Consider the following 13,431-nt stretch of genomic DNA (forward strand, 5'->3'; position numbering starts at 1 on the left):
GCACTAGATGCTCATTCAAGTGTGCTGTCATGTATGTTACTAGCTCACTCTATGCTTTTTGCATTACTTCTGTACCAATCACAACGATATCTCAAGAAGTTCCAGGCTTGATACCCAGTCCCACTACTAACATCAGATTTAAACCACTCTCATGGTTATAATTGTTGTCAGGATAGCTACCTGCCCGGAGGGGAGCAGAAGAGCCTACATGTCTGAAGAGAAGCAGGAGAGCAGCGGTGCAGTCCAAAATTCGTGGGCTCAGAGTGGATGGCAGCTATGTGTTGCAGTAGCAGAGCAATGACAGAGTATCAGAGTCCAACTATCAAACTCACTATAAACCCAAACAATCAATTACAAATATCATATTTCAAAACCACCAAGAGCTACTAACAAAATAATCTTTATTTACTACTCATTTTGATCTTCTTACTTCAGCTAAAATTATTTACAACAGTGTACAAGCCAAAATTCTTACTTTTGTGTCAAATAAAATAAAATAAATGCATCAATAATTAATCAGTTTTCATATCCTGTTAATTTTACTTTCATCCACTGATATACTAGGATGGCATGTTTGGCTTGCCTAGCAAAACAAAATACATTTCATCCAGTTGGTGCCCCACAGATGAAAAGTATTTGAAAAATGTCATATTCTAAAATTATCAAGAGCTATTGATGAAATAATTCAATACTGGCCTCCAGTTCCAAGCTTCTGATCATCTTCAGGTATCATAAAATTATTTACAATTGCCAAATAAAATAAAAACCGTCCTGCACCAACAGTTTATCAATCTTCATATACTGTGAAAAATATGTATAAAACACAAATATGCTGTAACTTACCAAATGAGAAAGTGCTGGTATGTTGATAGACACAATAAAAAACACACACGCAAATATTCAAGCTTTTGCACCCCAAGGTTGCTTCATCAGGAAAGAGGGAAAGAGATGGAAAGGCGAAAGGATGTGAGTTTTAAGGGAGAGGGTAAGGAGTCATTCCTATCCCGGGAGTGGAAAAACTTACCTTAGGGGGAAAAAAGGACAGGTATACACTCACACACACACACACACATATCCATCCGCACATATACAGACACAGGCAGGCATATGTCCCTCTTGCCTTATGAAGCAACTTTGGGTTGTGAAAGCTTGAATATTTGTGTGTGTGTTTTTTATTGTGTCTATCAACATACCAGTGCTTTCTTATTTGGTAAGTTACAGCATCTTTGTTTTTTATATATATTTTTCCCACGTGGAATGTTTCTCTCTATTATATTCATATACTGTGAGTAATACTTGTCATAACTGACAAGGGCATATTGACAGTTATGAATACTGATTAACATTTGATGATGCAAGATGGCTTTTATCTTATTTGATGCTACAGTAAGAACAATGCCCAAATAATTTGTGAAACCTAACAGCGGAAAATCTGAGATGGGGTTCCACAAAGATATGACCATTAACAAGCTGTCTATGCATATCACTGGCAACTGCTGATTTATAGCCAAGACACAGCTGGAAAACCAGTTGCTGAGACTGCTTGCAGCACAGCCTATTTGACTTCAACAACTCCTTCACATCCCATCTGGGTTCCTCCCACAAGCAGCAACTTTGCTGAACCAAACTGGTGTGAAAGCTCTCTGCAATGTATCCTTCATTCTCATAAACCCCGTGGCCTCATCCTTCACAAATTCCTGTCCTGCCTCTGTCTATCCCTCTCTCTCCTCCTACTCCAGTGCTACACATGCCTTCTATCTATCCAATGCACCTATATAGTCTTCCCTTTTTCCACACCTCTCCTCAGCCTTTCTGTTCCCCTGCCCTTCCCCTCCTCTTCACAAACACAGCCATCCCTGATGCTGTCCCCATCAATCCTTAACCTGTCTGCACCATATCCCCCTATGTTTCCACAGGCAGCACTAGCCCTGTATCCTACTGTTCTGTTCCATCCTCAACGTGAATCTTTTGTGTGGCCCCGATACTCACCCCAGCACAGATTGCTGCTTATCTCGGGCATAGTAGCAGTCAGGAGCTGGTGCTCAGCTGTGACACTGGCCACATCTGTGTGTGTGTGAGTTGTGTGAATGTGTGCAAGTTTCCTACATCTGATGGATGACTTAGTCCATTATGTTAATATCTCTAGCATTCTTTTCCATTGGGCCTGTCTGCAACTCAACACCATCTGTATGTCATATGCATTCACATGACACATAACGTGTCTCTATTAAGAATAACTGAAGTAATAAGATGCTGCATATCATTTAATGAACAAAAATACTGACAATCACAATCACAAGATTTTTTTTTCAGAGGACTGTAACATGCATTTTTAGTCAGTCAGTCAGCATCAGTTATACATTCAGACTATTATCCAGAGGTGTCAGTTTCTCCTTACAGAAATTGATCTAATTTTCATGAATTAGGTTTTACCAATGATTGAATGGGGGCAAACTATGATAGAAGTGTATTTTAGGAAAGAACCAAAATGGATAAAGTTACAAACATATGAGTGGTGTGGTAAGAAAATACCTAGAGGGGTTGTTGGCCAGACTGCTCCAGATGGTTGGTTGGTTTGTGGGGGTTAAAGGGACCAGACTGCTACGGTCATCGGTCCTGACTGCTCCAGAGATTATGTGGACAATGAAGGAAGATTGGAGTTTAACAGTTGGCATAAGACATTTGAAGTGATTGCTGTATCAAGCAGTAATCTACAGATACCAGTCTTTGAATGTCACCCCCTATTTTGACCGGAACCGAGGTTGGAATCTTCCTACACATCAGTCAGGAGGCCTGAAGATGGTGTAATATATCATCAAAACTGAATCCCAATAAAATAACAGTTTGCAAATTAGATGGCTGATTTGACATTCCATCTTTAATGTGCCATCATCAGTGATGAGCAATGAAACCTATGCTGCATACTATGGGAAAGTGAGGGGAGGGCAATCCTCATTTTGCACGACGACTTTAGAAATTCATAACAATAGCAAATATGTTTCAGGGCAGGAGAATATAGGATGAAAAGACATTTTATTTGTTGTTATGTCCTACTCTCAATAGATCTGGGACTGGTGTATGGAACATGAGAAATTTTCTAGTTATTAAATTATCAGGTTAACTGCAAGGAGTGAAGGCCCCAGTGAGACTGGAATTGAATCTCTGTGGCAAATCTTCAGTCACATTTATGTTTTCTACAAATATCTTTAAGAATATGTATAATAAGGTTTTCAGTGATTTTAATTTGATGGAGTAATACAGATGACTAGGTTTAGTCCATTATTGAAATTACAGTACAGCTGCAAATTGCAAGACTGTGTAGTTGGAGAATGACTGTCCACTTGATTCAGTCTTGCACCTGTTGATAGTTAAGTTTCTCTGTGTATTATTTTCTGTATTTTAATACAAAATATTTTAACACTCTCTGTACCATGGGCATCATTGGGCTACAAGATACTGCAGTAAAGTTTTAATTTATTAAGTAGATATGTGGTGCTTGTCATTTAATGGCAGTGTTATGAAAAGGATAGACTGCTACTCATAATATAGAGGAGATGTTGAGTCACAAACAGATATAACAAAAAGACTATTAAACATCTGAGCTTTCAGCCAGAAGGCCATTTTCTAAAGTAGACAATGTAGACAACACACATGCCTTCATGCAAGCTCAATTCACACATGCAAGCCCACAGTCTCAGACCAATGAGGACAGAATGTGAGCAACTGTGCATGATGGGTGGTGGGGGACTAAGGAGGAGGCTGGGTGGGGAAGGAAAGGGAAAGCAAGGTGGGGGTGGGGGACAGTAAAGTACTGCTTATGACAGGAACTCTCACCTTGGGCTACCACTATCCACCACCTCTACAACAGCCTCCAAACCTCCCCCACAACCCCCATAGCAAGTCAAAGACTGCCTTGCAGACCTACTACATTTACACACCCGTCAGAATCTCCCTCACACCACCATACAGAATCCAGAACCTAAATAGACCCACAACACAATCATGAACCTTCCCTCCTAAAGCCAAAGTTGCACAGAAGTATCTGTCCTTTCCAAAGGCCTTACCTTTTGCTCCATTCCCAAGTTCTATCATACTGGACTTCTTCACTACTTCTCCCAGTCCCTACAGTGAAAACACTTTTTCATCACCAACTCTACCAATCAGACTCAACCTAAAACGAATGTTTGAACCCCTTCACTCCTCCTTCCAACTGTGATCCACTCCCACTGCCCCCAAATCACCCCCAGTTAACATTTCTCAATTTCTATACCATCTAAAATCTAATCCTGACCTTATAATCCTACCTGCCAACAAAGGCTCCACCACTGTGGCTCTGAACCACAAGGATTACCAGGCAGAAAGACTCTGCCACCTGTCAGATTCATCCACCTACAACCCCTGCTACAGTGACCCCATTCCAGAAATTTAATAGGATCTCCAGTCTCTCCTCAAATTCTTAGGCCCGTCCTAGAACCTCTCCTCTAAGTCTGTCTCCCTCCTCACTCCTGTCACTCCCTACTCTCCAACCGTCTATGTGCTTCCTAAAGTCCATAAACCCAACCACCTAGGATGCCCCATTGTAGCTGGTTACTGTGCCCCCACAGAGAGAATCTCTGCTATTGCAGACCAACACTTTCAGCCTATTGCCTTAACCTATCCTCCTATATAAAAGACACCAACCATTTCCTCCATCGACTTTCCACAGTTCCTGTTCTTTACCAAATGGCACTTCACTCGTTGCTATTGATGCCATCTCTCTTTACTCAAACATCCCTAATGCACATTGCCTTGCTGCTGTTGAACACTACCTTGCCCAATGCCTGATTAATTAGAAACATATAGAAACCTATAACCTCTTTCTTAGTCACCTGTTGCCCTCCCCCTCCCCCCCCCTCTTCCCCCTTCCACTCCAGTCTAACCTCCTGACTGCACCTAACTGCCCTACTGTGCCCCACCATGTCCCTGCATGCTCTCACAAGCAGCACTGTGCCATCCCCCACCCCTACCTCAATATCAATTCCTCTTCCCGCCCCGGCCTCCTCCTTACCACCATCACCCAGATTGCTTCTCCCTTTATATACAGTTGCTTGCAGTCTGGCCTCAGTAGCCAGAGACAATCGTCACATATGTCTGAGGTTTGTCTTGTGTGAATGTGTGTGTGTTGTTTACTTTAGAGGAAGGCCTGTTAGCTGAAGGCTCGCCTGTTTAACAGTCTTTTCTTATGCCTGTCTATAACTCAGCATCTCCTCTATATGGTAAGTAACAATCTATACTTTTCATACTGTCATCATTATTCCATCCTGGAGTTCCCATTGTTTGTTGTTGCTTGTTATTTGTTTTTTATAAAATTAAAGATTACTTACAATGCTGAAAATAATTTTCTGTATTATTTTTCTGTATCTGCTACTGCATTGCACATTTTACATTGACATTAGACTTAACAGCTGCTGCACTGCATTGCAATGTGTTTGTAGACAAATCTCATACTTTTACAGTGTACACAGTGTGTCGTTTTTGTGGCAAGAGGATACACAAAAACAACCTCAGTAGACACATTAAGGACCGTCATTTGCCAAATGAAGCACGTGAATGTCAATACTGCAATAGAGTGTTCCGCACAGAGAACAGTTTGCAGAGTCATCTGTCAGTTTACCACAGATCACAGTACAAGAAAGCAAACACAGGGATACAGTAAAGCAGTGTATGGCAGCCAGGTGTATAAAGGTGGTAGGAGTTGTCTTTCTTTTGACTGTCTTTCAGATGAACACCTATGAAGGTAAGTCAAAAATTATCTGGACTTTTTTTGTTTATGTGCACAAAAGCTGGAATTTCCTAAGTACCTTCTTTAAAAGCCTCTGTCTTTTTAATGCACTTGGTCAGGTGGTCCAACAGTTCTAAACCCAAATGATTAATGGTTTCAATGGTGAGTTGACCAGTGTGTTGCGTTCATTTCTATGCTACTGCATGTTTTATTTATTTTATAAAATACACACCAACAAATCTGACTGAATTGATGACTTTGAAATGCAGTTGATTTGAGGATCTTTTAAAAATTACATAATATCAATGTGACTATGATTTTTTAAGAATAGCATTCCATATATAGTTTTACATTCGTATGGATGCTGAAGCCAGGAATTAATAATAAAATGAAATCCACATAATAACAAACTGCTTTCAGTTAAGCTAATATCATCTAAAATTACATACACACTGATCATTCATATGTATTGCATGAAGAGCTGCTATACCCAGAAGATGACTGTAGCATGAATATCACTTTATCTAATACCTTGGCTCATTCCACATTCCTGTGGGTTCTTCATCTTGGGGCCATCTATAGAACATAATGGAAGCCCACCAAAACAATGAAGCACTGTTTCACAATTTCACACTTAATTTTGGAACTTCACCATTGTTTTCTTTGTAATTGAATATTTTAAGATTAACTGCTATTCCACTTGTGGTCCACAATACATCAGTTCTAAGAACTTTGGCAATGCTTCCTTCATTATTTTAGAGTTGCCAGACACTTAGCATTCTCCTATAAGTCCATCAAATTTTTATACAGTATTACACTAGAAGCAAACTTTTTTCTGAATAACCATTCATGGTTGATCAGATACATCAAACATGATTGCTGGAAATTTGATAGCAACTGAATGTTCAGACTGTTTCATCTTTTACTGCAGTTTGCATCTGTAACCACTGATTAATCAACACTATTAGTGGTTACTTCATACTTACATTGGTTTTAATGCTCTTATAGCATTTTTCTCCATCACAAATAATGTAAGTTTTCAATACAGTTTGTAGTGGTTAATAAAAAAGAAAAAGAGAAGAAAAGAAAAGAAAAGAAAAGATTGAAAATGTGGGAAGAAATCGTGATGTAGCGGGACTTTGAATTTTGCCGGGCTACAAGTTCACAAGCTTTAATAAGAAAAGTTAAAGTGTATAAGCCACAGCTACATTTCCTTGAATATACTGTTGTCTTGGGCTTATCACAACCACCATTGTCAATGTTATCTTTCAGTAGCCCATAAGGTCCTTTGAGTCCTGCAAAAGGCTTTGTTTTCAATATTTCCTTGACTGGCAGTTCCAAGTGTTTTTTCTGCATAGTCTGAAATCATACATGGTGTTGGATCCATGTTCAATGTCCTATAGCTGTCTCACTTAGAAAAGCTTCATCTAGATTGTTGATAACATATTTGCACTTGTGCTTTGCAGTAAGCTCTGTTACCCACCATCATGAAACAAAAATTGCAGAAACCAAACCAATTGTTGCTAATCTGACTGGCAAAACTCTGACTAAACAGCAGTCATCTCACTGTCTTAGTGATGTTCACTTGCCAGTACCATCTCTCTAGTTGTTGCACCTTCTTGGCTTCCATGCACATTGACAGGCATCTATTCTCCTCTTTGTACAAAAGGTTTGTCAACCATTTTTAAACTTATTGTTCCACTTGTACACTACTACACGAGAGTACATTATTATCATACTGTGTTGACAGCTAGCAACAACACTTCCAAACACAGAAATTGAGTGAATGCTCTTTGATCTTCCTTTGTGCAGACAGATAGTGGGGCAAACAGTGTCATGTTGCTACAGCAGCAAGTGAACATACTGAGGACAAACTTTTATGGAGTGACAACAGTACTACCAAACTTCATCATGCATGTGTGCATGAAGCTGGTACATATGTACACATATATTATATAAAAAGTCCAGATACTTTTTGACTAACACTTGTACTGCACTTACTTTCTGATTTAGGAAGAAACTATCTTTTTTACCACCACTGCTTTCACATGCAATGAATTTTTATGCTGTCAGCCTAGGTCACTCGCATGTTTCCAACTCCAAATCATACAGTGCAGTGCTTTGCATTCTGCAACATAGCTTTAAATATATTACTTTAATGGTAACACAACCAAAATTGTATCTTTTGATCATAATGGAGTCCATAATCTGTTGTAAGTATTATTCAAGAAGGCACCCAAAATACTAACACCCAGAACTAACATCACTTCTTTCAGTGTACATTTACTTGTATAAAGGCATATTTTTGAGAACTTTCAGGTGTTTTACAAGTGTTGTACGTTACATATTTCATAATAAACTGACAATTGCAAGTTACATTTGTGCATTTTACAAATGTTGACAGTAATATCTGGTTTAGAATATAAGTTCCCCTTAATTGCAGTTTAGATATGTATGATCAATATTTCTACTTTTTTCTGTACACTGACCAGTTTGTTCTAAGGAAGGATTGGAAGGTTTATAACTGTGACCCAAACATAGGTCTTTATCAAGCTGACTCCTGAGGTTTAATAGTGTGTCCCATGCTTATGGTATTGTCTGCATTTGCCATAAAATTTTGAGTTTGTTACATGAATTTATTAGTGAACCTTATATCAAAACACAGTTTCAAGTCTCAGTGTTCCATGCAGCTTGTGAGAATCATAAGTTTTATCTCAATTTCTTTTTTAGTTATTATCACTTCAGTTGTTATAGGGAACTTGTAATCCTAGAAGCATAAATTAGAACCAGCAAATTAAAAGTTATTTGTTTAATTTACAAAGAACATTGCACCATCCACAATGCAGCTTCATTGTGAATGTTGTTCTCATTCACAGGATGAGTTATACATATTTTTTGTAAACAGCTGGATATTGACCTGATTGCTGTCAAGCAATTAGAAGTTGCTGCAGGTAGATATGTTTGGTGGTTTACCAAAAGACATGAAACAAAAGTACCAATGGTACCCCAAGTACGTAATAATCCTGTATTAGGGTGAATTACAAGTACTACAGCCATTCTCCCAAAGAACAAATTTAGGTGCCGTCTGTCACTGAAACTGAAACAGTGCAAAACACGTCATCTGTTGAGAAGCCTGCTGTTTCCCGCATCAGGTGAAACCAAAAATAAAATTGTAAGCAGTACTCAGTTGGATAAAGTTACCTCCAAGTAACATTGCATGATTGTGATGCTTTCATGCTCTTGTAGAACCTGGCTGCATTAAGTAAGAATTTGCAAGTATTAAAAAGAAAAGTCACCAAACACTGCAGCTCATGAGGGACACAGCTAGATAAAATTAATTAACTTTCTTGATTAACCAAACAGAGAGAAAAAATATGGAAGCATTGATAGTATATGTGAAAACTGTTTTTAGATATTCTTGGGTGAATGGAACTCTATAGTAAGGGAGAGACTTGAACTACTGCAGAATACAGATAGAAAAAAAGAAATAACAGGACACAAGGCTCCAAGAGTTTTGTACCAGATGTAATCTGACTGTGGTTGTACTCTGTTCTAAAAGCATAAGAAAATATTAACTTTTGATGACACGGTATGGCTTTAATCTTATTTGACACCACCTTTTTTATATAGACCTTTGTAAATAACTTTATGATACGTAGCAATCTATGATGGATGTCTGCTTGGGCATCATCACTAACAAGCTGTCTGTGCACATGAATGGTTACCATCATACTACAGCCAAGAGACAGCTTGATGAATAAGTTGCTGAGCATGTAAGTGCCGCAAAGCCCATGTCATTGGGATTCTTCTCACTAGTACAAAATTTTCTAAATTGCATAATCGAGAACTATCTCTGCAACATATCCTTCATTCCTGTAACTTCCCTGGCCTCAACCTTCACTAGCCCTTGTCATCCAACTGTTTGTGCCTTTCATTGCTCCCACTCCTGCCTCATGTGCACCTGGCATAGTTCCCCTTCTGTGCTTCCCACTGCCCCCCCCCCCCCACCCCCCCCCCACCCCAATCTCCCCTGCATCTTCCAAAGCATCACCTAGCAGACCACCATCCTGCCCCTGCCATATACCTACACACTGCCACAGGCAGCACTACACATTTCCACACCCCCTGCTACTCCTCCTCTTGTGCCTTCCATACTTCACACCTCTTTTGTACTCACACTACTTATCCCAGCAGAGATCACTACTCACTTCAGCCAGGTCTCAGCACACAGAGAGGTCAATGGCTTTGTTTGTGTGTCAGCTGTGTATGTATGGCATTGTGTGTGTGTGTGTTTTTTTAATCTGGAGGATGACTTTATCAAATCGTATAGTCTACTTTTAAATGTGCCTGTTCCCTGCTCATCATCTCCTATATGTGATGAGTACCACTCTATGCTAATTCATGTTTTATTAAACTTGAAAAATGATCAGAAGACTGGAACCAGTAGTAAATAAGAAATATTTTGTCAGCAGTTCTGGGTAAGTTTGAAATATGATGTTTTCAACTACTTAGAAGCTGTGAGGCATCACCTGTACAAGATATATCAACCAATGTGTTTATTGCCAAATGGGTAAGTGCCAAGTGGCTGAGTTCCATATAGTCAGCCCTAGTAGGCAGCTCTACATAAATGGCAAGGTGGTGATGAAGCTACAGTCCTCCAAAGGGCTGTTTCTTTGTGCCAGAACCACCCTAGTGGACAGGCTCCACTGACTGTCCCCTTAGTCAAGGAAGGTTGGCCTGTTTACAGACCATGTGTTGACCCCTCAGTAACATAAGTGCAGTAGTGGTTAACATGCTGGAGGTTGGGCTACATTGGTGACAGATGCCTATAAGCAAAGGACGGTGCTTACAGTAGGTTCACCTCAACTTAAGTTGCTTCAACAGAAAAATTTCATGATTTATAATTTAACAGTTTATCATTTTCAGTTATAAAGGAAAATTTATTTTTCCCTATTGTATATCAGAAATGTGTGCTTTTATTTTATAAACAGTAGCATAAGTTAGTAACTTAAAACGTGTTTTTACCATTGTTCTGTTATACTTTGTTGATACGCTGCTATAGTGCCAAGAAATGTGTAAATCTACTCCTGAGCAATAAAATTTTATTTACAACTTAGTAGGGAACATTCACAAGTGTCAATGAACCATCATGATGAAACTTGGTGCATGTGTAGAAGGGACAAAATAATGCAATATATATTTCTTTGCTTGTGCCCCATTTCAATTTCACTTTTAAGCGGAAAACACACCGGAAAAGGTAATTTGACATATTAGGATTGGAAGGAATGTCTTCAAACTAATGACATATAAAAATTATTCTCAAATAAATGTTGATATGTAATTAACATTCTTAAAAACTATCTAATAAAATTTTGAAATAACTTGAAATTTTGCAAAATACCCCACCACCATTAATTAATTTTTAAAAATGTAAACTTATGTTACAACATGAATTAAAGAAGCTTTCAAGCTACACACTTCTGTGTGTAGCAAAGTTGGTTTCTGAAATATCATTTTTTTAAAAATAAACTTTACACAATGTGCTGTCAGAGCATTTTCAACTTGCCTAATTAAAATATCTAAACAGTCATTACTGGGCTAGTTATTTATTTTACTTGTATTTGTTTTATATTTTGAACAGTTATTTTACATTTTTTAAACTATTTCACATATGTATATTCTGTTACTTGAAAAATAGTACCTAACGTATTATTATGATACAAAATCATTGCAATAATGATAGTCTGTAAAGAAATGTTTAAAACATAATATTTTCTTACACCATACACTTTAAATGAAAGGAATTTCTGCATGTAATGTACACAACAGAGAAAACAATATAAAATAAAATTCTCGAGGATTTCAAACTATAAGGAGTGATCCTCTGAGTATCCTGATTTGTGTCAGGCATATTTCATTAAATTGGTAGGCTATGGCAAAAGGAGTGTTATATTGTTTCTCAAGTAGAGATTGGTGTCAAAATCATTCAGCAGAACCAGATATGAAAATCTCACAAAATTCTTCCAGCATTACAAGCCATACACATTTCATGACTGTACCTGTGCTGTTAAGCTCTTTGGATACAGTGCTTGTAATGGGACCACCGACCACCTTAAACGGCAATTGATGTTAACGTTATACCTCTGCAAGGAATTTTTAAGTAGTTGTGACCGTGATATAACCTACTGGAAACATAACAATCAAACTGGAATTTTTTTCCAAACACTCCAGCAAAGTATAACCAACAGTAAACAGTGGGTCAGGAACAGATGTTCTCCTAGCACAAAAGCAAGTTGTAAAATTACATATTAAAACTGGTTGGCAGCCTAATGAGGCATTCTTGTGTCAAGCAAAATGATATGGCAGAAGGCAGTACTAAGGCTTACTTAACCTTCCTTGACAACCACACTAAACTCTTTCCTTATATCTGTTCACACTACAACACAGTAACCTATCCTTGCAGATAAATGTGCTACTAACTAGTAAGTCAGACAAACAAATGGCCAGTTAGATGGTAAACAGTAACATATACCTCTCGACAATATGTACCTTAAATGAATTAGATGCAGCAGTTAACAGAACCAGTCTCCAACACCACACATGAAACAAGTAGCAATACTAAACAAGAAAGAAGAATGAAATGATTCTGGTTTAAATTAGGGGGCCTGTTAATGACTATACTCCATAATTTCATTGCTTAGTACAGAGTCTCTATACCTGTGCATTTAACAACTGTCATTACAATAGCTAACACAGTAAATATTTCTTTCTTAAATTCAGTTTGAAGCGATTAAACAGAATGCAAGTCTAACTACACTGGGTCTGAAGGAGCCTTTGCATTACTTCATTAACAAACTAGCCTGGTACATGAGGGCCCTTAAGCTTTCATCATTTGAAGAACCATGCTAATTAACAAAACTATTCCAGTATGATGAGGAATGGTAAGTATTCTTCCCATTAATTATTAAATAAGTAAAGCACAACAAACTATAACTCTTTAAATAACAAATGAGCTTTGATAATGAGTCTTTTGGCCTACTCAAAATATAATTGGTTGTGCAAATGACAACATAACATTAAATTCAAGTTCAACCACTTTGTTATAATAAATTAGGACACTTGGAATTAAGTTCACTAGGATAGGATTTCTGTCCAGGTTTGTGATTTGGTATAATCACGTCTATAAGATAGGGTTTTTAGCAACACCCCAATTATTATTGAAAATCAACCAAATTTCACAAATACCTGATCCATTTACAGAGTGACAATTATAGAAATCTAGACAATTTAGGGAGGGCTGATGGTATTGGTGGCGTAATTTGCAGTGGCTATTAACATGGCAGTGATGCAGTCATAGCAATAGTGTTGGCCTCACCCTGTTACATATCTTCTTGGCGTCAGAATTATACCTACAGGGCCAAAAACCATGCCATGATAAGGGTATCACCAAATGCAGCATCCGAGGCCCATAAATACTGCCCTTAAGATCTTCTGGCCTCAAAACTCCAGAATATGAACCAAAATGATCCGCTACTGCTAGCAAAATGTTAACCACAGCACTGCTCAGCCCAGACTCCTTACCTGTCACAAAGGATGAGTTGACACTTGCTCGACAACCACACCTTTTCCACTCCGCCAGGCTATTTCCATAGCTACAGGGCTTCCCCACA

The 13,431-nt window shown here is 38.3% G+C and overlaps 1 protein-coding gene across 6 annotated transcripts in view; it reads left to right on the forward strand.

The window, feature by feature from the left end:
• LOC126267316 (longitudinals lacking protein, isoforms H/M/V-like) overlaps positions 1 to 13,431 on the forward strand; it is a 416,839-nt gene that overhangs the window by 381,179 nt on the left and 22,229 nt on the right. The window contains exon 7 of one of the 6 annotated variants that reach the window (XR_007548998.1): positions 5,496 to 5,776. The exons of 3 other annotated variants lie outside the window; for them this stretch is intronic. Coding sequence is in view for 2 of the 3 variants with exons in the window: in XM_049972563.1 (XP_049828520.1) it covers positions 5,496 to 5,695 (200 nt within the window). In the remaining variant the exon portion in view is untranslated. Of the gene's footprint in view, positions 1 to 171; positions 194 to 5,495; positions 5,777 to 13,431 lie in introns of those variants that run through there. 2 more of the 6 variants (XM_049972563.1, XM_049972653.1) reach the window with 2 other exon arrangements.

This window comes from Schistocerca gregaria, chromosome 1, assembly GCF_023897955.1.
Source record: "Schistocerca gregaria isolate iqSchGreg1 chromosome 1, iqSchGreg1.2, whole genome shotgun sequence".
Classification (NCBI taxonomy): Eukaryota; Metazoa; Arthropoda; class Insecta; order Orthoptera; family Acrididae; genus Schistocerca; species Schistocerca gregaria.